The 26,125-nt window shown below is 43.8% G+C and overlaps 1 protein-coding gene across 2 annotated transcripts in view; it reads right to left on the bottom strand.

Moving 5' to 3' along the window:
- Nucleotides 1-2,099: 2,099 nt before the first annotated feature.
- Nucleotides 2,100-26,125, bottom strand: part of UBE2K (ubiquitin conjugating enzyme E2 K) — a 54,284-nt gene continuing 30,258 nt past the window's right edge. For both annotated transcript variants that reach the window (XM_056556961.1, XM_056556967.1), the window contains exons 3-7: nucleotides 11,284-11,342; nucleotides 8,132-8,214; nucleotides 6,338-6,437; nucleotides 5,175-5,303; nucleotides 2,100-3,757 (exon numbers count right to left, since the gene is read on the bottom strand). In XM_056556961.1, coding sequence (XP_056412936.1) covers nucleotides 3,683-3,757; nucleotides 5,175-5,303; nucleotides 6,338-6,437; nucleotides 8,132-8,214; nucleotides 11,284-11,342 — 446 coding nt within the window. In that variant the 3' untranslated portion in view covers nucleotides 2,100-3,682. The remainder of the gene's footprint in view (nucleotides 3,758-5,174; nucleotides 5,304-6,337; nucleotides 6,438-8,131; nucleotides 8,215-11,283; nucleotides 11,343-26,125) is intronic.

Genomic DNA, 26,125 nt, shown 5'->3' with positions numbered 1-26,125 from the left:
TTGAGACATTGCTAAAAAAAAAAAAAAAAAATTGTGTTAAGAATTACAAAAATGTGTCTTTCTACCCAAAATAGTGCCACACATGGTTGTAAGAGGTACTGCAGATCAGCAAAATGTGCAGAAAAGCTGGTTTGTGATACCTATGTGTTGCACTATTTGTTTTTTGTATCTACAATAAAACCTTGAAGACTATTTTGATTCTGGTGAGAGATTACAATCTCCGGCAAACAGCTCTTATTCTACAGATCTCCACAGGCGCCATTGGAATAATTATAGGCATTAGAAAGTGACCAACTTAAAGAAGCACTCCAGGTTTGTTTGTTCCTTGCCCATATCATGCACTCACAACTTTTCCCTACAGTGCCATCTAATTAGTTTTATTACTGTACATGGGTCATGTGACCAGCATTGGCTTTTAATGTCTCAAAGTGGTCAGTCCTAGGTCAGCTGATTTCCTACAAACAACATGATGACCTCATCACCCATCAGCGCCCTCTTGACAACTGTATACTGCTACCGCCACTCTCTGTATGAGATCAAGATCCTACCCTGTGGCTGTGATTATATGATGCAGTTTTTATGTTTTTGCAATGATTTTTCCCTAAATTACAGAAACAAATTGTACTATTTTGCCACAACTGTGCAAGTCAACTTAATTTTTACACTGATTTTGTAAAACTGCAAAAAAAAAATTTGTCAAAATACAGTAAAAAAAAAAAGTGAAAAATTGCAGTAAACATTCAACATGTGAACAACCTGAAGACGTCAACTCTTCATAAAACACGTCACCTATCATTCTAGATCAAATAAATATTGTCAGGAGGCAAAAGAAATGCGCTTTGAATACAAAAACGCATCAACACTGCACATAATGTGAACTGACCCCAACCCACTTATAAGTCTCAGCAGTTTAGGCTGCTGTTGAACTCCTAAGCTGACATGCACTGATAAGACGCCACCTGCTCTCTCTGCAAAGACATCATGAAGATGTAGGCAGCATTAGAAATTCATTTCAGTGAGAACTTACAAATCAATATGGCTGAATCCCCATGCCTGCTACATCTGCTACACAGGTAAGAACAAGCCATACACCAGAACCTCTACATTATTCTTAGATAATACACTATGGAGTGGAGTGCTTCCTTACAAATGTTTGCAGGCAGACAAAGCTTGATACCTATATCCATATAGTGAATAACTGCACAATGACAAGTTTTATTCATCTCATGGTCCAAGCAGATTGTCCTCCTCTGTTAGATCTGATTCCACAAGCCCTGAGATAACTGTGATACATGAACAGTTTATTAACAAATCAGACTTGTGGAACAGGCGGCTAGAAGAGTCCTAAGATTAAGAAATCATTTATCTACAAGCACAGGTTTCACAAATACGGGATATCACTAAAGTAATCCATGAGAAGCAGCATTGGGTATGCCTATAGTCAAAAGCTTGTCCCTTCAATGCATTTACAAAATGCTAATCTCACTCACCGCATGCTACACTCGGATCATCAAATAAGCAGGTGACGCCAGGTAATCACCACTGTACGCAATTAAAGGACCTGTCCATTTTTTGCATCTAAAATTGGGGGGAAAAGCATAACTTTTATTTATAATTTTGTGTATACAGTTCCCATGCAGACCTTTGTCTGATTTGTGTTACTCTCCTCCATGCAGCCACTTATCAGAGCTATGATACACAGTATAAGAACATGAAGCAGAAATATATCCATACATTGCGTAGTGACCAAACTGTTACTGCAGCTCAAGCTCCCATTGAAGTGAATGAGAGGCTAGGCTGCAGTAACCGAGGCTGGCAGACGCAATGGGGGGGATTTATCAAAGTTGTCTACTTTCCGCATCAATATAGACCAACCTACAGAGGGTTAGGCTTAGAGATGAGCGAACTTACAGTAAATTCGATCCGTCACAAACTTCTCGGCTCGGCAGTTAATGACTTTTCCTGCATAAATAAGTTCAGCTTTAAGGTGCTCCGGTGGGCTGGAAAAGGTGGATACAGTCCTAGGAAAGAGTCTCCTAGGACTGTATCCACCTTTTCCAGCCCACCGTAGTACCTGAAAGCTGAACTAATTTATGCAGGATAAGTCAACTGCCGAGCTGAAAAGTTCGTGACGAATCGAATTTACTGTAAATTCGCTCATCTCTAGTTAGGCTGGTCTATTTATCAAAAGACGCACGGCTCTTGATAAATTCTGTGCACAGACTTTGGGATCTATAGTTTAGACTGTATTTAAACCTGCTTCAGTATGGTCTGACATTTCAGATTACTTTCAGCCAATGCAACCTTTCGCCAAAAAGTCGCTATTGATAAATTCAGCACCAATGCATTTTTCTGTCTAAAATAGACTAGAATGCATCATGTTCTAAAAAATCCTCCAAAGCAAAAGTCGAAAAAGTCGCACATATTTAGACTGCGACTTTCTGTGCGACAATTTTAGATGGGAAAAACCAGTCTAAATCCTTTGATAATTCTCCCCCAATGTACGGAGCTGTTTGCTTCCTGCATTAGTTCACTGTGTTTGGACTCATATTGATGACCTATTCCTCTTAAAGCTTTAGGTGAGGAGCAGACTGCAGGGTCAGACTAGCCATAGGTCTGCATTGTAGCTTTAGGCACAAAATTCCACATTTGTTTTATTAACATTGTTAACAACTTTTTATTCCCCTTAATTTGTAGATGTGCACGATCATTAAAAAACAAATACATATATATTGTAGCCACAGATCTATTTTGTTTGCTTTCTCATTGGTTGGCTCCTTCAACTATCTTCTATTTTAGTTTTCCAAAAATGATTGTGGTAGACTTAAGCATCAGTCTCTTGCGCTACCCGACATCTATCAAGTAATGCAAAATCCAAAAATAAAGTGCCATAAAAATGTTTTATGGCCTTTTTTGTTGTATTTTTTTGCATTTTATGCTTTGAAGTTTGTTATGAAATAGGTGGTAGACAGAACGGGGACATATAACATTAGGACTATTCATCAAGTAACGCCTGGCATTCCACATCACATCTATGCCTGGTTTATGGAAACCGTATTTTTCATGTCTCCAGTACCCAAAAAAAATAAAATATATCACAAATGAAGAGTTTTGACAAATCAATGTTAACCCAATGTTGTGCACGCATGCAACTCCACAGACACAAAAAGGATGGCTGGTACTAGCAGTATGGTAGACAGTGACTGGCAAAATGAAGGCCTAGAACCCCATAGAATGAGCCTGCTGATGTGTCCCCCTCCGGAACAGGAGACCAAAATAAAAATTAAAAATTGAAAAAAATTAAATAAAAACCATCCGGGACATTGTGCCACTCTCTGTCACATGGTAAAACATAAACGCATATTTTTTTTTTTCCATTGGTTCAGCTCCAAGATTATTTTTTTTTAACAATAAAGGAAAAAAAAAAAAAAAAAAAATACTCGTACCCCTCCCCTTGGTTTGGTTGTCATTTAATTTACACGTTTAATCAGCTTTATTTACAGAGCAGTTTCCCCCATCAGTCTCCAGAATGGCCTACATATCATTGTCACGCAGGAGTGCGTGTTTTTTTTTTTTTTGTGTGTCGTGTTTTGTTTTTTTTTCTCCTCTTTTATGCAGAATCTTAAAAATAAAAAGATGTCGAGCTCTTGGGAAGGGGCGAGCAGGGACCAGATGATTTATCTCAGTTACTCAGCAGAAGTTCTGTTGCAGTCTCTACATCCCATGCCTTTGATGACAAAGCAGCTATTACTGCATTCTGTAAGAGGGAAGCAAAGAAAAGAGGACATTTACATAAACCTTAAAAAATACGATATACGGCAGTGGTTGATATTTGTCGAAAACCCCTTCTACAGTAAGGACGGTTTCTCCTTGTAATGATAGGGTCATTCACACTGCCTACTAGGCATTGTTTGCTATTAGAGATGAGCGAACTTACAGTAAATTCGATTCGTCACGAACTTCTCGGCTCGGCAGTTGATGGCTTATCCAGCATAAATTAGTTCAGCCTTCAGGTGCTCCAGTGGTGTCCGGAAAGAGTCTCCTAGGACTGTATCCACCTTTTCCAGCCCACCGGAGCACCTGAAAGCTGAACTCATTTATGCAGGAAAAGTCATCAACTGCCGAGCCGAGAAGTTCGTGACGAATCAAATTTACTGTAAGTTCGCTCATCTCTATTTGCTATGTTCTGGACATTGCCTTGAAACAGAAGCTACAGCCACCAGGTGACCATGACAATGCTTATGGCAGTGTTTCCCAACCAGTTGTGTCACCAGCTGTTGCAAAACTACAACTCCCAGCATGCCCGGACAGCCTTTGGCTGTCCGGGCATGCTGGGAGCTGTAGTCTTGCAACAGCTGGTGACACAACTGGTTGGGAAACACTGACTTATGGCTTCTACAAACTAGTAGGTCACTACATTGTTCTAGGTAGGTTTGTTTGCAAGTACAACTTAAAGGGGTACTCCCGTAAGAAAAAAAAAAAAGTTCAAATCAACAGGTTCCAGATAGTTATACAGATTTGTAAATTACTTCTATTCAAAAATCTTAACTCTTCCAGTACTTATCAGATGTTGTATGCTCCACAGGAAGTTGTGCAGTTCTCCGACCACAGTGCTCTCTGCTGACACCTCCGTCCGTATCAGGAATAGTCCAGAGCAGGAACAAATCCCTATAGCAAACCTCTCCTGCTCTGGACAGTTCCTGACACGGACAGAGGTGGCAGCAGAGAGCACTGTGGTCAGACTGGAAAGAACTACATAACTTCCAGTGAATACAGCAGCTGATAAGTACTGGAAGGATTAAGATTTATTTTGTATAGAAATTTACAAATCTGTTTAACTTTCTGGCACCAGTTGGTTTGAACGCATTTGTTTTCCACCGGAGTACCCCTTTAAGAGGATATTCTTCTGGTTGTGGTTGCACTAAGCCTTCTCACATAATAGGACGCCTCAAGATAAGCTGAATGCAGAGGATCCTTTTCACCAAATATTTATAGCCAAATGCCCTGCCAAAAAATGTACATGTTTCTTTTAGAAGTGAAGGAAAAGAAGAATCTGAAATAGTGCAATATATACAATTTCAAGGTAGAAGATAATAAGTATAATACTTTGTAACAGTGGCCCCTTCTGACTGCCAAGTAAGACCAGAAGCGCAAATGTACCAAGTAATACTTACCCTATCGAAGCCCATAGCACAGAGATTTTCTATTTTTCTTGTGTATTCTGGACTAGTGACTGGTGCGCCTGCATATACATGTGCCCACAGGCGAGCTGTCTGTTTAAACATATCTGGATTTTGCTTGTACTAGGGGGACAAAAAAAAAAAAAAAAAAAAAAAGGAAAATATGAAAGCATTACAAAAATTTTTTTTTTTATATATATATATGTATACAGAACAAGAGAGATACTTCAATTTGCTTCATATAATTTCACATTTTCATTCTCTTAAAAAGAGGTTAGGTTATAAAAACAAGACCTGGCCCATATGTCCTGCAATATGGGGACATGCAGACGTATAGGTGGAGGTCTTCATTTCAGGACCCTCATACTTACTAGCTAAAGTCACTTAAGGGTCTATTCACACGTACAGTATTCTGCACAGATTTGATGCGCAGGATTTCAAGCTGTGTTCAGTCATTCAGTTTACATTGTAATCTGCAGCGGAAAATCCTGCGCATCAAATCTGCACAGAAGACTGTGCGTGTGAATAGACCCTAAAGCAGCATCTGTATTGGTGGATTTAAAGGGAACCTGTCAGCTGTGGTATGCTGCCCAAACCACGAGCAACATGACACAGGTACAGGCAGGGGGCCACTGGAACAATACGGTTTACTTTGAAACACTCGGGTGTTTCAGAGAAAACCTTGTTTAAGAAAACCACCAGAACCTAAACAACTAGTCATTAGGGTGGTTAATGGTGGCTGCTCTTCACCCTGCCAGCCCTTTACACAGATAGGGAGAGACGTCACTTAGGGCTGGCGAGGCAGAGAGCAGCCATGGGGACTGTCACCAATGTCTACTTACCTGGGTCTGGGCAGCTGTTTCAGAGTAAAATCATAGTGTTCCAGGTCCCGCTCCCTGCATCTGTTTTATGTTGCCTGCAGTTTGGGCAGCTTAATACAGGTGACAGGTTCCCTCTAGGTGTTACATAGGAATGGGTGCTGTGTAATATATAAAGTGTGTGGATAGGCAAGACTTAGCTGTACTAGCAGAGCACATTCTTGGTACCAGAAAAAAGTTACCATCTAAGAACTATTGCATATAGTTGGTTCACAATATACATCTTCCTATTCATTGTTAGAAGGCTCTCAGGCCCGGCTGGTGGAGTACTCTTCTCACCTGGTTAGCCACCACTGCGTCCTGTGGGTCATCTGGTTCTGCTGCAGCCAACAAAGCTTGCAACGATAACAACACTGTTCTTAACGTCATAGCTGCTGCCCTGTGATAATAGAGGAAAGCAGTAATAACCCCAATAAGTGCATCAGGAAAGACTTTACTCACTCTATAGTCTGGAGGGGGAAAAAAAAACAAGCTCAAAACCTTTAAAGCGTACCTGTCATAGTGCAAAAAAAAAGTGATATGTTACTCAGGACCCAATCCTGATCATGTGCATATACTTTTTATGTGTCTCGGACCTATATATCCAGAGATATAAGCATTTATCTGCTGGTGAGTTACTTTTTCATTGTGCAGGCTGGAGGGGGCGTGTCAGTCTGTCTCCCTCACAGGAGCAAGCCTGGGCAGTCAGCCAATCAGTACTCTCTACTCTGTAACCCTTTCCTCTCTGGTTTTAAGCTGTGTCATGTGTCAGAGGAAGATACTTGGAGCTTGCCTGCAGTAATCAGAAGACATTATGGTGAATTCATAACAGGATAAAATGTATAAATATAAGAATAGATCTTTATAAAATTAGTGCAAGGATTTTTTAGATAAAAGTACAGCATTTTTATGAATACATGTTCTATCTGTTTTATCTTCTCCTAGTAAAGCTGGATGCTAATCAGCATAGCTGTCACTATGTGTGTCATTCATCTTTCACAGACTCCTGAATGTCACAGACTTCTTTATCATTCAGGAGTCCGAGAAAACTTTGACTATTTCAGCATGCTGGGAGTTGTAGTTTAGTAACAACTGAAGCTGCAATGTTTGTAAATAACTGTGTTAGAGCAGTGTTGCCTCCAGCTGTTCTAAAACTACAGCTCCCAGCATGTCCACACATCCTTTATCTGTAGTTTTGCATACACAATAGAAATCTCCTATACTGGATACCAGTATGCTTTACGGCCGGTATCCAGTATGCTGTAAAATCTAGACTAGTCTGTCTGGCTAAAAGACAGGCGACCCCTAGTGGCGGCTATTTTGAGCTTAAATTTCAGGTGAAAATTTTATTTTAACAGGTGTATATTGTAAAATGTCATATTATAATGAGTCCTGCAATATATGAAAAGTTTTTAACAATGACAGTGCCTCTTTAAATATGTTAAAGGGTTAAATAAGGGTGTGTGTGTGTGTGTGTGTGTGTGTGTGTAATCCATGGTTAGTTAGGGGAGAGATCAAAAGCAATTAAAATATAATTTCACTGAAGGAGCCGTAGATGCTTGAACAATCTCCCAGCAGATGTAATCGGTAGATGCACAGTAAGTGACTGTAAGCCTGCCAGGGATAACCAAACATCTATCCTAAGAGAATTATAAAGGAAGTAATATAAGTGAAGGCTACAAAAGGGCTTTTCTTCTAAATTTACCTTGCCTTATTGCAAGACAAAAGGGGAGATATTGCCAGCCTTAGGCCACTCAAATGTTTGCAAGACCTCAACTTCCCTCTGGCACTTACGAACCAAACTAAGAATCCCAGAAACCCTTATTCAGTAGAGCTCCAGGAGGTTCATAAAGACATAATACAGAAGCCACAAGCCCCAGCGTGCCTGCAGGTCTAAATATACAAATTGATGGATCATAAATTTCTATATGGCTCTCAACTCTGATCTGGGTTGAACAAGGACTTGCATCCAACATGCTCCTGTAAAAGTGGCCTAAACCTGCTGTCTGTGGTATAAAGTAGAAATCACTGCCTCCATGGAGCACAGAACACACATATAGACCAAAATAAGTAAAAAAAAGGAAAAGGTCTTACCATTGATCTTTCAATATATCCAGACATATGGCTCCTGTAACTGAACTAATATTTGGATGCCAAATTTTAGTAATAAACCGCACCTGAAACAGAGAAGCTATATTAGTACATCTGGGTAACACTGGTATCAATCTCCTGTCCTGCAACCAGATATTGTCCAGGTATCTACTGAAGGGTTCACATCTGGTCATACATATAAGTGAGACACAGCCATAAAAGAAGATTTCACCTTCCAAGGAAATAAAAAAATATTCAATGGGTCCAAATCTTCAGAAGATTCTTTCCCATTAACCCCTTGACGCAGGACGTAAATGTACGTCCTGGTGCGGTGGTACTTAACGCACCAGGACATATATTTATGTCCTGTACATCATGCAGCAGCCAGGGACCCGCCGGTAATGGCGGCCATGTGCGATCGTGCTGATGTCTGCCATTAACCCCTCAGATGCCGTGATCAAAACAGATCAGGGCATCTGCAGCAGTGCAGTCAGAAAAATGGATGATCGGATTGCCCATAATGGCAGTCGGAGGTCCCCTCACCTGCCTCCATCCATCTCTTGGGATCTTTTGCTCTGGTCTGAGATCGAGCAGACCAGAGCAGAAGATCGCCAATAAAACTCATCAGAGCTATTCCCTATGCATAGCACTGAACAGTATTAGCAATCAAGTGATTGCTATAGATAGGACATAAAAAGCGTAAAAATTTTATTTGAAAAATCGCCTCCAGCATTAAAAATGTAAAATTTCCCATTTTACCCCTAAAGTGTAAAAAAAAATGTAAAAAATTAATAATTAACATACATATTTGATCCCGTATGGTAAATAGCGTAAACTTAAAAGAAGAAAAAAGTCACGAATTGCTGCTTTTTATGTCACATCTTATACCAAAAAAAAAAAATTTAATAAAATTTACTAAAAGTTTTATATACGCAAATGTGGTATCAATAAAAAGTGCAGATCACAGCGCAAAAAGTGACCCCTCATACCGTCGCTTATACGGAAAATGAAAAAGTTATAGGTCGTCAAAATAGAGGGATTTTAAACGTATTTGGTTAAAAAGTGGTACAGTAATAGAAAAGCATATATCATGAGTATCATTTTAATCGTATTGACCCACAGAATAAAGAAAACATTACCGTAAATTGTATGGCGTGAAAACGAAACCTTCCAAAATTAGCAAAATTGCATTTTTCTTTTCAATTTCCCCACACAAATAGTATCTTTTTTGGTTGCGCCATACATTTTATGGTAAAATGAGTGATGTCATTAGAGTTGTGATTTTTAGTAGGCGAGGAGGAAAAAACGAAAATGCAAAAACAAAATTGGCTGAGTCCTTAAGGCCCAAATGGGCTGTGTCCTTAAGGGGTTAAGGGAGGCACAGGGAGTGTTCAGCCTGCTTCCATAGATAGTCAGTGAATCCATTGTAAATCAAGATAAATCCCAGACATACCCAAAAATATACACGTGTAAGCCAGATTTACATCTGTAGAGCACTGCCCTGCCAAACGAAAAGTTTTCCAGCCCTTAGCATAACCCAGTCTGTGCCACCATGTATTTTAGCTCGGTATGACAAGTATAGATTTATATATTTTTTTACACCTATATTCTGAAACCTTTAGGAAGAAGAGAGCTAAATGGTATCATGGATTCAATGTCACCAGACATTGCAACCAGTTTTCAGCCAAAGCCTTGTGTCAAATGTGTCTGCAAACAGGTGACATGTATTGTGGCTGCCGCATGAGGCTTTAATGCATTGTTTCCTAACCAGGGTGCCTCCAGCTGTTGCAAAACTACAACAACCAGCATGCCCGGACAGCCAACGGCTGTCCGGGCATGCTGGGAGTTGTAGTTTTGCAACAGCTGAAGGCACCCTAGCTGGGAAACACTGCTTTATTAGGTGGAAAAGGGAAAAACAAAGACAAGGCTGTACCTCGCCATCATACCCCAGTCTTCATATGCCTTACAGGATAAAGGTGAAATAAAAATGGTTTCCTATCCATTATTCTGTAAAAGCAGATCTGCCATCCTGTTAAAGGATGATATAGTATGGTGATAGGTCCCACTTCCCTAGTAGCCAAAACAACACAAAAGTCTACTACTAGGTGACTACAAGTTATAAAAGAATACAGCAAACTCATAAATCATGAGTCCTGTATATTCATTGGGGGATTGTACCCCCACATACACCACACACCATTAATCAATGCTGATGGGAAAGGAGGGGCGCTCTCCAAACATACAGAGAACATAATACTGTCTACTGGCCCATTGTGGCTAACAGGAGAGCAAAACTGCCCCATACTAAGCTGGCCTTGCGTAGGACAGCAAAGCCCGACCCCGCCTGGCTGCCCAGCCCGACCCCGCCTGGCTGCCCAGCCCGACCCCGCCTGGCTGCCCAGCCCGACCCCGCCTGGCTGCCCAGCCCGACCCCGCCTGGCTGCCCAGCCCGACCCCGCCTGGCTGCCCAGCCCGACCCCGCCTGGCTGCCCAGCCCGACCCCGCCTGGCTGCCCAGCCCGACCCCGCCTGGCTGCCCAGCCCGACCCCGCCTGGCTGCCCAGCCCGACCCCGCCTGGCTGCCCAGCCCGACCCCGCCTGGCTGCCCAGCCCGACCCCGCCTGGCTGCCCAGCCCGACCCCGCCTGGCTGCCCAGCCCGACCCCGCCTGGCTGCCCAGCCCGACCCCGCCTGGCTGCCCAGCCCGACCCCGCCTGGCTGCCCAGCCCGACCCCGCCTGGCTGCCCAGCCCGACCCCGCCTGGCTGCCCAGCCCGACCCCGCCTGGCTGCCCAGCCCGACCCCGCCTGGCAGCCCAGCCCGACCCCGCCTGACTGCCCAGCCCGACCCCGCCTGACTGCCCAGCCCGACCCCGCCTGACTGCCCAGCCCGACCCCGCCTGACTGCCCAGCCCGACCCCGCCTGACTGCCCAGCCCGACCCCGCCTGACTGCCCAGCCCGACCCCGCCTGACTGCCCAGCCCGACCCGCTATACTGTTCAGCGCCATGAGTTTTTCAAATTCCTACAGCTTATACTAGGAATATTTTCATATCATTTTACAGAAGGGGTACATGGTATAGCCCAGGCTGAACAAATATTTGTAAAAAAAAAAAAAAAAAAAGCAAACAAGAGGTGAACAACTTCTGCATTGTCTTACCTTTGGTGGATTGAAAGGGTATGTTTCTGGGATTTTTATTTCTAATTGATAGCGCCCACCTGTAACAAAAGAAAGGCTGACATGTTAGTACAATATACATGATGACAGCTAGTGAAAGCTTATTTTATGAGAATGAAATCTAAAGGTGGTTTTAATGAGAAGTTCTACAACTTCCCAAACTTCAATATCTGTTTGTTGTCCTTGAGGGGAACATTCTTGTTTACATCCAGAAGCTGAAAACCCTTAACCCCTTCCCACCCCAGGACGTAGGCATACATCCAAGTCACTAGCTAGTTAGCGCAACTGGACGTATCCATAAGTCCTAGCGATCTCCTTCACAGTGCGATGTGCTGCAGGAGATCGCCGGCAGGACCTGGCTGTCAATCACAGCCAGGGTCGCGCAGCAGCTGCAGAGACCAGGATCGCAACAGTCTTGGCAGCATTAACCCCAGAGATGCCGTGATCAGTCCTGATCACAGAATCTATGGGGTTGACAGGGGAAGGGGGCTCCCCCGTCCTCCAACAGCAATCCTGCGAATGCGATCGTGGGATCCCGTTAGTTGCCATTAGAGATGAGCGAACTTACAGTAAATTCGATTCGTCACAAACTTCTCGGCTCTGCAGTTGAAGGCTTTTCCTGCGTAAATTAGTTCAGCTTTCAGGTGCTCCGGTGGGATGGAAAAGGTGGATATTTCCTAGGAAAGAGTATCCTAGGACTGTATCCACCTTTTCCAGGCCACGGTAGCACAGGAAAGCAGTACTAATTTATGCAGGAAAAGCCTTCAACTGCAGAGCCGAGAAGTTTGTGACGAATCGAATTTACTGTAAGTTCGCTCATCTCTAGTTGCCATGGCAGCAGGAGGCCAGCTGATGGCGTCCGGTTTGCCTAGTACATCCACCTGTGAGGTCCAGCCGTAGGCTGTATCGCATAGGCTGCATGTCAGTGTAGTACTGACTGTTATAATGTGCCGCAGTAGATGTACTGCAGCATAGTTTAACCTGCAAAATGTGAAAAGTATAAAAACAAAACAAAAAAGGTTTTAAAATAAAGTGTAAAAAGATAAATAAATAAATTCCCCTTTCCTATTAAAACCTTATATTATCACCCAAAAAACACCCAAACCTATACACAATAGGTATTGTCATGTCCGTAATAACTTTTACAATAAAAATGATAAATGGTATTTAACATATTATAAAAGAAAACAAATGCAAGTTTTGGTCCAAATCGTGGAATTAAAAAGATCAAAACGGTAGCTAGCATGACTTGCAAATATGGTACCAATAAAAAATACAGCTTGTCCAGCCAAAAAGTAGCCCTCACACAATGGCGTTGGAAGAAAAATAAAGTTATGGCTCTCAGAACATGAAAGGGGAAAAAGTGATTATGCTGAACATAAAAAACCTGAAGAACAACATGAAAAAAAAAAGCTATATAAATTGGGTATCGCCATAATTGTACCAACCCACAGAATAAAAATAAAACCTTTTACCATACAGTGAATGACATAAAAAATCATTTTAAAAAAGCCAGAAATTTTGCAATTTTTCACAATATTTTGGAGTTTTTCACAAAAAATACTGCCTGAATCAAAAAAAATCTATCACTAATATAAAGTACAATATGTCATGAAAGAACAAACTCTGCATGGCTAAGAAAAAGCATGTCAGAGGTATTACCACTTAAAGAGACACAGGACAGATTAGAAAAATTGGGCTGTCTGAGCGTGGGGGTCCCGCTGCTGGGGACCCCCCCCCGGGATCTCGGCTGCAGCACCCAGCAATCAGTATGATTTCATTTAATATTAATAATATAATTATAATGGGGACTTCCATGTCCAATAGCATCAGCCTAGTGTATCAAAGTACGACAGATGCTTTACAGCAGCTATCCATAGGAGATAATGGACGCCTCCTGTCCGAATGCCATATTAACGGTGAACTGCGTATGCTATGATGTGGGAATAAAGGGGGCCATGATCTTGGAGGCTGTACATGAAAGCACAGCTCTGATTGGTGTGTATTAGAGATGAGCGAACTTACAGTAAATTCGATTCCTCACGAACTTCTCGGCTCGGCAGTTGATAACTTTTCCTGCATAAATTAGTTCAGCTTTCCGGTGCTCCGGTGGGCTGGAAAAGGTGGATACATTCCTAGGAAATAGTCTCCTAGGACTGTATCCACCTTTTCCAGCCCACCGGAGCACCGGAAAGCTGAACTAATTTATGCAGGAAAAGTTATCAACTGCCGAGCCGAGAAGTTCGTGACGAATCGAATTTACTGTAAGTTCGCTCATCTCTAGTGTGTATAAAGCAAGGATAACAGATGTCTGGATAACAAATTCTGGTAATACGGCTCCCATCTCGAGCCGTTAATCCGGCATGATAGACAAAGGTAGCGTGGGGCGCTCTGAGCGCCCCGCGCTACCTTTGTCTATCATGCCGGATTATAAGCCAGAGATGGGAGCCGTATTACCAGAATCTCCACGGTGAGTGCAGGACGCCTGTTTTCCTTGCCTTTATACGTTGCCTTTACTGGTGTTCCTGTTGTCCTAGCACCGCCGGCATCTGATTCTGTCTGGTTACCTGCCCGAGTGTTGTACTATCCATCTCGGGGAGCTGCATATAAAAAGGTACCGGTGCCACTAGTTTTCTTATTAGTCGGCAGCTCTGATTGGTACTACTCCCAGCAGTATATTGGTCAGTCTTTGTGTCTGCAGGGTCATAAGTTAACTTTGTATTTTAGAGTAAATGCCCCTCTGAGCCTTTGAGGAGGGGGGGGGGGGGGCACAGGTAGCACAGACAGAGCCCACACTGGGAGCTGTAGTCCTACATTGTCCCTTTAGTCTAAAATACAAAATTAACTTCTGACCCTGCGGCTTCTGTGGGACAAAATGGCTGTGCCTTATGCAAAACAATCACAGGTACAAGTCCTGGATGGGGACTAAAATTGTATAAAAAAAAAAAAAAAAGATTTTGCAGAAGTGTCCAATACATAAAAGTGTTACTATAAAATAGTTATTAAAAAAATCATCATTTACACGACAGTTACACTTGCAATAATACAATACAAATATAAATACCACCAGCTTTTCTGCCATTCACAGCTATATGATGTGTGCAGGAAAAAAAAGTCCTTCAATGATGGGGATTCAGCTGCTAAAGGATATAGGGGGAGGTTTATCAAAACCTGTGCAGAGGGAAACTTGCCCATAGCAACCAATCAGATCACTTCTTTCATTTTTAGGAAGGCCTGTGAAAAATGAAACAAGCAATTTGATTGGTTGCTATGGGCAACTGGACAACTTATCCTCTGCACAAGTTTTGGTAAATCTCCCCCATAGAGACTAATACTGAGCTCTCTGGACCGGTACATATCTTAGCATTGGTCCCCGCTATATTAGAGGACACGCAGCCAACATGGCAGCATTTCTGGGCCCACAGCCTGCATTTTTATAGCCATTCATTATGGAGTTTAAAGGGGTACTCCACTGGAAAACATTTTCTTTTAACCCCTTAAGGACTCAGTTTTTGCATTTTCATTTTTTCATCACCACCTTCTAAAAATCATAACGCTTTCAATTTTGCACATAAAATTCCATAGAATGGCTTATTTTTTGTGCCACCAATTCTACTTGACATTAGTCATTTTAATTAGTAATTAGCAATTTTACCAAAAAATCCACGGCGAAACGGAAAAAAAAATTAATCGTGTGACAAAATTGAAGAAAAAAAAAAAGTCATTTTGTAACTTTTGGGGGCTTCCGTTTCTACGCAGTTCATTTTTCAGTAAAAATGATACCTTATTATTCTGTAGGTCCATATGGTTAAAATGATACCCTACTCATATAGGTTTGATTTTGTTGTACTTCTGAAAAAAAAAAATCATAACTACATGCAGGAAAATGTATACATAAAAAATTATCTTCTGACCCCTATAACTTTTTTTATTTTACCGCCTACGGGCCAGTATGAGGGCTCATTTTTACCCTGTGTGCTGAAGTTTTTAGCGGTACCATTTTTGTATTGATCGGACTTTTTGATCGCTTTTTATTAATTTTTTCATGATATAAAAAGTGACCAAAAACACGCTATTTTGCGCGTACGCCATTGACCGTGCAGTTTAATTAACAATATATTTTTATAGTTTGGACATTTCCGCACGCGGCGATACCACATGTTTATTTTTATTTACACAGTTTTTTTTTTATGGGAAAAGGGGGGTGATTCAAACTTTTATTAGGGAAGGGTTTAAATTACCTTTGTTAACTTTTTTTTTCCACTTTTTTTGGCACTGTTATAGCTCCCATAGGGGGCTATAACACTGCTCACACTGATCTTTTACCCTGATCCCTGCAAAGCCATAGCTATGCATGGATCAGCATAATAGGGGGTTGATTGCTCAAGCCTGTAGCTCAGGCTTGGAGCAAACAAATGCCAATCGGACGCGACGGAGCAAGGTAAGGGGGCCTCCGCTCGCGTCCTAGCTGATCAAGATATCGCGATTTTATCACGATAGTCGCGATCAGCCCAACTGAGCTGAGCTTTTACTTTAGTTTTTGATGCGGCGATCAACTTTGATCACTGCATCTGAAGGGTTAATATCGGGCGGCACAACGATCAGTGCCGCGCGCTATTAGCCCAGGGTCCCGGCTATCATAAGCCGCCGGGACTGACCCGGTATGACGCGGGGTCACGGCGTGACCACGTTTCAAACACCGGAACACCCTGCGTACTGTAGAGGTTAAAGCAACTGGTGCCAGAAAGTTACACAGATTTGCAAATGACTTCTGTTTAAAAATCCTAATCCTTCCAGGACTTATCAGCTTCTGTATAATACACAGGAAGTTCTTTTCTTTTTGAATTTGCTTTCAATCTGACCACAGTGCTCTCTGCTGACATCTCTGTCCATGTCAGGAACTGTCCAGAGCTGGAGAGGTTTGCTATGGGAATTTGCTCCTACTCTGGACAGTTCCTGACATGGAACAGCAGAGAGCACTGTGGTCAGACAGAAAGGAAATTCAAAAAGAAAAGAACTTCCTGTGTATTATACAGCAGCTGATAAGTACTGGAAGGATTGGGATTTTTTAATATAAGTAATTTACAAATCTAAAAAAGGGAAAAGAAATGTGGATGTGTGCAGCTCACAACTATTACGCACCGAGGTCAAACAGGGCAAGCAACTATACCTTAATTGCTAAAAAGGGAAACCAGAAAAATACAATGTAGCCCGGACCTTCTAGGTGAGTAAAAAATGGATATACAGGGATCGTGCTTCAATAATAATTATCATTTATTTATAAAAATAAAATTTCAACACTTCTCACAGGGCCCTTGTGAGAAGAGCATACATAATAAAAAGGCAACCTAACAAGATATTAGGCAATGGTATTAAAATTAAAATTCTACACTTGGCATAGAGTATAGAATAATAGAATAAAATAGCAAAATAAGAGCTGTACCATACAAATATATTAGAAAATTGCTCTTCTAGATGTTTAGGGTAAATATGTCCCTTTTTTTTGGATACAGTGACAAACAGTCTGTATTGATGGCAATTATTACCGGTCTGTTGATTGTGGCTCAGGCGGTGGATGTTGCTCCCGCAATAGCTAAGTGTCCGTAATGTACAGTCCACTGTGTGGTGCCTCCGATCATAAGCCTGATCCAGTCGGGTCTAAGCGTGGTGGCAGTCGCTGTCGGATAAGGCGCTGGCAGGCGCCAAAGATCGTGATGGTGTCCGGGGACTGCTGGCGCTGGCGTGCGCTAAAGCTGATATTCCTCACCGCTTCATTAGTTGGAAAGCAGGACCATATACTGGAAGGCTGGAGGTTCACCTCGTGGTGCCGGCGTCTGACGTCAGAGCCGGAATGGTTACAGCAAAATAGTTGCACCGGGATGACTGTGCCGGAATGGATCCGAACCGCTGGACCGGGTAAACAGCAAAGCGTGAGCACAAATGGTGGTACAGTTCATAGAATGTAACTGGCCATAGAATTTGGGCACAGTTTTGATACTGCTATGCCAGTAGATGAAGACTAGACGCGTTTCAGGGTTGTATGGTATAACCCTTTCCTCAGTAGTCAGGAAAGGGTTATACCAGACTACTGAGGAAAGGGTTATACCATACAACCCTGAAACGCGTCTAGTCTTCATCTACTGGCATAGCAGTATCAAAACTGTGCCCAAATTCTATGGCCAGTTACATTCTATGAACTGTACCACCATTTGTGCTCACGCTTTGCTGTTTACCCGGTCCAGCGGTTCGGATCCATTCCGGCACAGTCATCCCGGTGCAACTATTTTGCTGTAACCATTCCGGCTCTGACGTCAGACGCCGGCACCACGAGGTGAACCTCCAGCCTTCCAGTATATGGTCCTGCTTTCCAACTAATGAAGCGGTGAGGAATATCAGCTTTAGCGCACGCCAGCGCCAGCAGTCCCCGGACACCATCACGATCTTTGGCGCCTGCCAGCGCCTTATCCGACAGCGACTGCCACCACGCTTAGACCCGACTGGATCAGGCTTATGATCGGAGGCACCACACAGTGGACTGTACATTACGGACACTTAGCTATTGCGGGAGCAACATCCACCGCCTGAGCCACAATCAACAGACCGGTAATAATTGCCATCAATACAGACTGTTTGTCACTGTATCCAAAAAAAAAAAGGGACATATTTACCCTAAACATCTAGAAGAGCAATTTTCTAATATATTTGTATGGTACAGCTCTTATTTTGCTATTTTATTCTATTATTCTATACTCTATGCCAAGTGTAGAATTTTAATTTTAATACCATTGCCTAATATCTTGTTAGGTTGCCTTTTTATTATGTATGCTCTTCTCACAAGGGCCCTGTGAGAAGTGTTGAAATTTTATTTTTATAAATAAATGATAATTATTATTGAAGCACGATCCCTGTATATCCATTTTTTACTCACCTAGAAGGTCCGGGCTACATTGTATTTTTCTAATTTACAAATCTGTCTAACTTTCTTGCACCAGTTGATTTAAAATTAAGTGTTTTCCTGCCAAAGGCTGTCCGGGCATGCGGGAAGTTGTAGTTTTGCAACAGCTGAAGGCACCCTGGTCGTGAAACACTGCGTCACGGGAAAGACTGATCCTTTGTGTTCATGGGAGGTAGCAGCTGCTGGTTTATTCTATTTCAACCATTGAGAAAACATGCATGCTTATCTGAGCCGAGTATCCATGTATATAGGGGAATGGGGAGGAGGGGCTGGATACACCAGACATATGTAGCATCAGTCCTTGTATACAACTGGGGCATATGGAAGTCTTAGAGAAGGGGTCCTGCTATGGCTCCAACAGTGGATGGCATTCTAGCAAACCTGGCCTATCCATACATTTGAATGGCTGGCATGTAAAGCTACATTTCTGCTGTAGGAAATATATGTAGTCAGACATTGGCAACAATCCGTGAGCAGCGGGAGAGGTCTGACGTCTGAGAACATGGTGGTCTCCTGTGACCAGACACTTCTCCCAATCCTCTAGACAGGTATAAGTTCTTAGAGCAGAAATACCCATTCATTCAGAGACAGGCAATGTCACTGGGACACCACTTGAATGTTAAAACTTTCCTGATAGTAAATGATGCTGAAATATGGAGTAAGACTTCAGTAGGTCCAATCTGTGTTGTGCTGAGAGATCAGCCAATTCTTGGAATGCTGACATTGGTTGTCTCCTGCTCCATATTAAAGGAGAACTCCAGAATATAAAAATTGTCCCTCATACTGCCGGCAGTAAAAAAATTAAGATGTACATACCTTCCTCCGCTCCCCCGGGGCCTCCGGTAACCGGCTCAGGTCTCCGCCACGATCCACTTCCTGGTTGCCGGTGGTCGGATGAATCATACTGCATTTAGCCAATCACCGGCCGCAGTGAAGTCCCGACTCGGCCGGCGATAGGCTGAGCGGCAGTGTGAGAACGCTTCAGGACACAAAATTCTTCACTACACCGGCACTTTCTGCCGGGACCAAAAACGTCACACTGACGCTCAGCCTATCACTGACCGAGCCGGGACTTCACTGCGGCTGGTGATTGGCTGAGTGCAGTAAGACTCTCAGACCACCGGCAACCAGGAAGAGGATTGTGGCGGAGGCCGGAGCCGGTTACCGGAGGCCCCGGGGGAGAGGAGGAAGGTATGTACATCTTTATTTTTTTACTGCCGGCAGTATGGGGGACAATTTTTATATTCTGGAGTTCTCCTTTAAGATAGAAAAGGGACTCAAGCTAGCCGTGTATGTTCATTGGTAAGTTGGGAAAGATCAAAAGGCATTAGACAAAGGATGGCAATAGACAAAAATTTGCAGTCTAAGGCCCCTTTCACACTACAGGTATCATCCTGTAAAAACCTCCGTCATTACTCAAGTCAAATAGTCTTGAAAACAGCCGTCAAAAAATCCCATTCAAGCCAATGGGATTTTTCGACAATCCTTTTGCCTCAGGTATGTCAGTTTTTACTAATCTCCGTTATTTTTGCCGGCACAAAAGACGGTGCATGCACTAATTTTTGTTCCGGCAAAAATAAAAGATGAAATAACGCCCCATTAAAATTTAACATTGAAGTCTATGGGAAACAGATGTTCACAAAAAACATCCTTTACTGTCAGTTTTTTTTATGATCTTTTTTTTGTACTGAGCATGCTCAGTACAGCATTACAACCAGGAAGTCATATGGAAATAAAATAGCGGACACAAAATAACGGGTGATAACGGATGGCACAAGTCAGTTATTTTGACAGAATGGCCGTCAAAATTGGTCATCAGTTATCATCCGTTATATTCAGTTAGTTATTTTACCCATTTTTTTCATGACCCTTTATTGCTTAACAACATGTGTCAGAGTGCAGGAACATAACTGTAGCGTGAAAGGGGGCCTAAGGGGTACGCGTGAAAGGGGGCCTAAGGGGTACGCGTGAAAGGGGGCCTAAGGGGTACGCGTGAAAGGGGGCCTAAGGGGTACGCGTGAAAGGGGGCCTAAGGGGTACGCGTGAAAGGGGGCCTAAGGGGTACGCGTGAAAGGGGGCCTAAGGGGTACGCGTGAAAGGGGGCCTAAGGGGTACGCGTGAAAGGGGGCCTAAGGGGTACGCGTGAAAGGGGGCCTAAGGGGTACGCGTGAAAGGGGGCCTAAGGGGTACGCGTGAAAGGGGGCCTAAGGGGTACGCGTGAAAGGGGGGCCTAAGGGGTACGCGTGAAAGGGGGGCCTAAGGGGTACGCGTGAAAGGGGGGCCTAAGGGGTACGCGTGAAAGGGGGCCTAAGGGGTACGCGTGAAAGGGGGCCTAAGGGGTACGCGTGAAAGGGGGCCTAAGGGGTACGCGTGAAAGGGGGCCTAAGGGGTACGCGTGAAAGGGGGCCTAAGGGGTACGCGTGAAAGGGGGCCTAAGGGGTACGCGTGAAAGGGGGCCTAAGGGGTACGCGTGAAAGGGGGCCTAAGGGGGACGCGTGAAAGGGGGCCTAAGGGGGACGCGTGAAAGGGGGCCTAAGGGGGACGCGTGAAAGGGGGCCTAAGGGGTACGCGTGAAAGGGGGCCTAAGGGGTACGCGTGAAAGGGGGCCTAAGGGGTACGCGTGAAAGGGGGCCTAAGGGGTACGCGTGAAAGGGGGCCTAACAGCACTCCAATGAATGATGCAGAGGGAAATATGGGCCTGTTGGATAACCCCAAAAGATAAGTGATGTCCTAAGTGTCTAGTAGCCGCTTCTACAGTGATATAGGGAGGGGAGGGTTAGGAGATTGCAAATTTGTGTCAGGTTCATATTAAGTTTTACCAATGCCACAACAGAAAGAACCCATAGCAGATATTTTAAACTTTGTTAATCTGGTGGAGATGTATGAAACATGACCTATTTCTGCACACTTACTGAATGCTCCTATTTCTTCATCTCCATTACACAGATTTGTGTGGAACAAAATAAGAGTGAATGCATTTCTACAGAACTCCTCTATGTGTACCTGAATAACAGAAGTCACTGTCAATGCTGTCAGATAAAGAGTAAACCATCATAAGTATACCAAAGAGAGTCAGAGCCATGATACACGCATAAGAAAACCTACTACTCCAAAGCAAGGAAACAGGGGTGTTAATAATACAAGATGCTACTGGCGCTACGGAGAGTGCAGACAAAGTCCCCATTAGAGCGACCCTAAATTCCACTATGAATTTAGAATTTATAGTCAACATATCTGGCGCTCTCTTTTTAATATTGTTTCTATGATCGTTCTATTCATTGACTCCTCTCCATGTATGTAAAATAGCTGTCTAAACCCTACTCCTAGATGGATCAGCATCTATGACAGTGTTTCCCAACCAGGGTGCCTCGAGCTGTTGCAAAACTACAACTCCCAGCATGCCTGGACAGCCTTTGGCTGTCCAGGCAAGCTGGGAGTTGTAGTTTTGCAACAGCTGGAGGCACCCTGGTTGGGAAACACTGATCTATGTCATCCACCAGAGAGCGGTGGGGAGAAGCAGAACAAATAGTCCACACCCCTTAGATGCCACAGTTTATCCTGACCATGTCATCTAAAAGCAGGGATTGGCGTTCTCTCTGATCCCAGCTGCTACAGACGTCATCTGGGTAATATAGCGGGCACAGCTCCTGAGCCACCACTGCTCTGTAAGGTCCCATGCACACTATGAATTCATTCTGAGCGGAAACCACCTGAAGCAGATTCCTATTGATCTCAATGGGATTCTGCTTCTCAGTGCACACTACGAAAGTTCTCTAGCAAAACTTCCAACACTACAGAAACATAGAATGTGTCGGCAGATAAGAATCATTTGGCCCATCTAGTCTTCCCAATAATCTGAATCCTATCAATAGTCCCTGGCACTATCTTATATGAAGGATAACCTTATGCTTATCCCATGCATGCTTAACCTCTTAAGGACTTAGGGCGTACCTGTACGCCCTAAGCCCGGTGTGAAAAGCGGGTCACGCCGTGACATCGCATCACACCGGGTCTGTCCCGTCTGTTAATCATAGCCGGGACCCTGGGCTAACAGCGCGCAGCATCGATCGTTGTGCCGCGCGCTGTTAACCCTTCAGACGCGGCGATCAAAGTTGACAGCCGCGTCTGAAAATGAAAGTAAACGGTTTCCAGCAGCTCCGTCGGACTGATCGGGACATCGCGATAAAATCGCGATGTTCCGATCAGCTGGGACGCAGGCAGAGGTCTCCTTACCTCTCTCCGCGGTGTCCGATCAGGGATTGATTGCTACAAGCCTGAGCTACAGGCCTTAGCAATCAAGCCCCTATCTGACTGATCCGTGCAAAGCTATGGCTTTGCAGGGATCAGCATAGGAGATCAGTGTGTGCAGTGTTATAGGTCCCTATGGGAGCTATAACACTGCAAAAAAAATAAAAATAAGTGAAAAAAAAAAAGTTAACAAAAGGTCATTTAACCCCTTCCCTATTAAAAGTTTGAATCACCCCCCTTTTCCCATAAAAAAAAACTGTAAATAAAAATAAACAAATGTGGTATCTCCCCGTGCGAAAATGTCCGAACTATAAAAATATATCGTTAATTAAATTGCACGGTCAATGGCGTACGCGCAAAAAAATTCCAAAGTCCAAAATTGTGTATTTTTGGTCACTTTTATACCATGAAAAAAAATGAATAAAAAGCGATCAAAAAGTCCGATCAATACAAAAATGGTACCGATAAAAACTTCAGAACATGGCGCAAAAAATGAGTCCTCATACTGGCCCGTACGCGGAAAAATAAAAGTTATAGGGGTTAGAACATGAGAATTTTTAACATATAAATTTTCCTGCATGTAGTTATGATTTTTTCCCCCCAAGTACGACAATATCCAACCTATATAAGTAGGGGATCATTTTAACCGTATGGACCTACAGAAGACAAGGTGTTATTTTTACCGAAAAATGCACTGCGTAGAAACGGAAGCCCCCAAAAGTTACAAAATGACATTTTTTCGTCAATTTTGACGCACAATAATTTTTTTTTCTGTTTCGCCATGGATTTTATGGTAAAATGACTAATGTCACTGCCAAGTAGAATTGGTGGCGCAAAAAAATAAGCCATAATATGGATTTTTAGGTGCAAAATTTAAAGAGCTATGATTTTTAGAAGGTGAAGAAAAAATGAAAATTCAAAAAAGGAAAAACGCTGAGTCCTTAAGGGGTTAAACTCCTTCACTGTATTTGCAGAGACCACTTCTGCAGGAAGGCTATTCCATGCATCCACTACTCTCCCAGTAAAGTAATACTTCCTTTTATTACTTTTAAACCTTTGCCCCTCTAGTCCTCTTGTGGTAGTTTTTCCTCTTTTAAATATGTTCTCCTCCTTTACCGTGTTGATTCCCTTTATGTATTTAAAAGTCTCTACAGGGAAATCTTTAAAAAAAAAACTACTTGTCCAAGGGACTAAAACAGAACACAATCTACTTGTCCCTCATGACGATCCACTTGTCCTGGTACATAAAATTATTTCAACCAAAATTGTCTGTAAATAAGGTCTTTAGTAATAGAAACTTAATAGGCAGACCAGTATGTCACCCCATTAGGTGGACAGGGCCCCTGATAAGCCTGCCCCATTAAATAGGTAGTCGACCCTTCAGGTAGGTACGTCCCATCATGTAGGCAGGCATGAAGGGCTCCCCTAGTATGTAAATAGGGCCCCAGATATATATGTCCCCCCAGATAGAGCCCCAGATAGAAATGACCCCTATTAGGTAGAGCTCCCCCAGTAGGTAGACGGGCCCCAGATAGATATGACGCCCATCAGGTAGGTAGGTAGGGCTCCCATTTAAACAATTATACTCCCAAAGTCAGAGCTTCCTGGTGACACGCTTACATAGTTTGATGAAACACTCCTTGCTATACTGCCAATTGCATGCATCGCGTTGCTCGCCGACAATGAGTAGTACCAGTATCAGCATTACAAAGGTGCTACCATCCTGTGCCAGGTCATTCTCCCCCCCCATTATCACACCCTGTGCCATTATATTCCCCCTTCTCTGATGCTCCCTGTGCCATTGTATCCCCCCCCCCTTGTGCCATTATATTACACCCTCCCCTCCTTTGCCCCATCATTCACTGATTCACCAAACCCCCTCCCCCTGCTTTTACCTGTCCTTCGTCACCACGTGCGCTCCAGCAAGCTCAAGGGGTTGGCGGTTATGTTGCTGGACCGCATCTTCAGTCCTGATGGAGGTTCACGCGATGAGTGACGCTGACGCCCTGCGCGGCTCGCTATAGGCTGCAGCATACAGTTGCAGTCTCTAGGAGTTTAGTGAAGGGGGCAGAATGATTCCCCCGTTATATCTGAATTCCTCAGGCATTTAGCCCTGCTTGCCCGAAGCAGGGCTAAATGCCTGAAGAATTCACCTGCCCGGCGATGCATGTGCTGGGCATCAGGCGATACATCTACATACAGTCATCAGGGATGTGAAAATTGTATCATTTGTTTCATCATATCTCGTAGCGGCGTCTATGCAGCGTACTAGGCCGGAGACTGCCCGGAGTGGAGAAGAGCACCCCCGGAGAAGAAGGACAGCCCGTCCAGTTCACCCTCCACCCGGAATGCCGCCGGACACTACAGGAAGGATGGATGACCCGGACCACCCCCATTACGGGTAAGTTTAATTTTTTATTTATCGACTCAGAGGGTGGGGGAGGGGCCCGACCGATATAGCGGTATGGGCAAAAATGCATGCGATGCGGTGGGTCGGGGGGGGCGGTCGCAGTGCGGTGGGACGATGCGGGGCATTATCGGCTTATCAGCAAGGTAATTGCCAATACCGATAATGCCCAAAATCGTGACTATCGGCCGATAATATCGGCCATACCGATAATCGGTCGATCCCTAATCGCTACCCCTTTCTTAATGTCTACGGGAGGGGGGTGACGGTTGTGGTCGCTTGTAATATGGCACGGAGCGGAATTCCCTCCGTGCAGCAGATTACTTGAGTGCCAGGCCGGAGATCCTGGGGGTCCCTGCGGCTGGTATTCCCACGATTTGACATTATACCCCTATAATTTAGATTAGAGATATGATGTCTAAAGGTGGAGTACCCCTTTACATTCAGAGACCTTTGTATTCATTTATTATAATGTTATATTCCATCTATGATTAAGTGACGATGTAGGGGCTGGGTATACCGCCCCACATATTGTTGTTTATACCTGCACTCTATCAGATATAGAATATCACATAATATAGATGGATGGACAGTTTATATAATATTTAATAGAGAACATTTCACCAGACATGGGAATGAAAATTGCCAACTGTGTCCTGTATCGTTTGGTAGTATTTAAGGCTAATGTTTTGTAGACAGATGACTATCATGCAGCATTGGGCACCATAGTCAATAGTCTATAGATGCTCAGGGATGTGGAAATCCTATCGCCCGACGCCCGGGACAAAGTAGTTCTGGGCGCCGGCAGGTGAATTTTTTTTTGTTTTTATAGATTTAGCCCTGTATCGGACTTCCCCCGTATTTTTCTTTAATGCCGGTGTGAGGCGCAGGAGCGGAAGAAAGTCTGCACCACACATCGGCGCTCAGGGTGTATGTAGGGGGCGGTGGCTCCCAGCTGACCGCAGAGTCCCCTTATCTCCCCTCCCGGAGGATGGAGGACGCATGCTCTACATTACACAAGAAGCAGGGGGGGGGGGGGGGAAGAGGACCTCCACAGCTCGGTACACAACTCCTCCCCTCCCCCTGCTCTGTCTCCACAGGACCTAATCTACACCCCTCACAGAATTTAATAAGTGGTGCAGTGAGCATTTACACCCCACTGGCGTTTGACAGATCTTTGGAACAGTGGGCTGTGCAAATGAAAAATTACATTT

The sequence above is a fragment of the Hyla sarda genome, chromosome 1 (assembly GCF_029499605.1).
Source record: "Hyla sarda isolate aHylSar1 chromosome 1, aHylSar1.hap1, whole genome shotgun sequence".
Lineage (NCBI taxonomy): Eukaryota > Metazoa > Chordata > Amphibia > Anura > Hylidae > Hyla > Hyla sarda.
The sequence above is the reverse complement of the archived record's forward strand: the minus strand, read 5'-3'. Positions and strand labels throughout refer to the sequence as shown.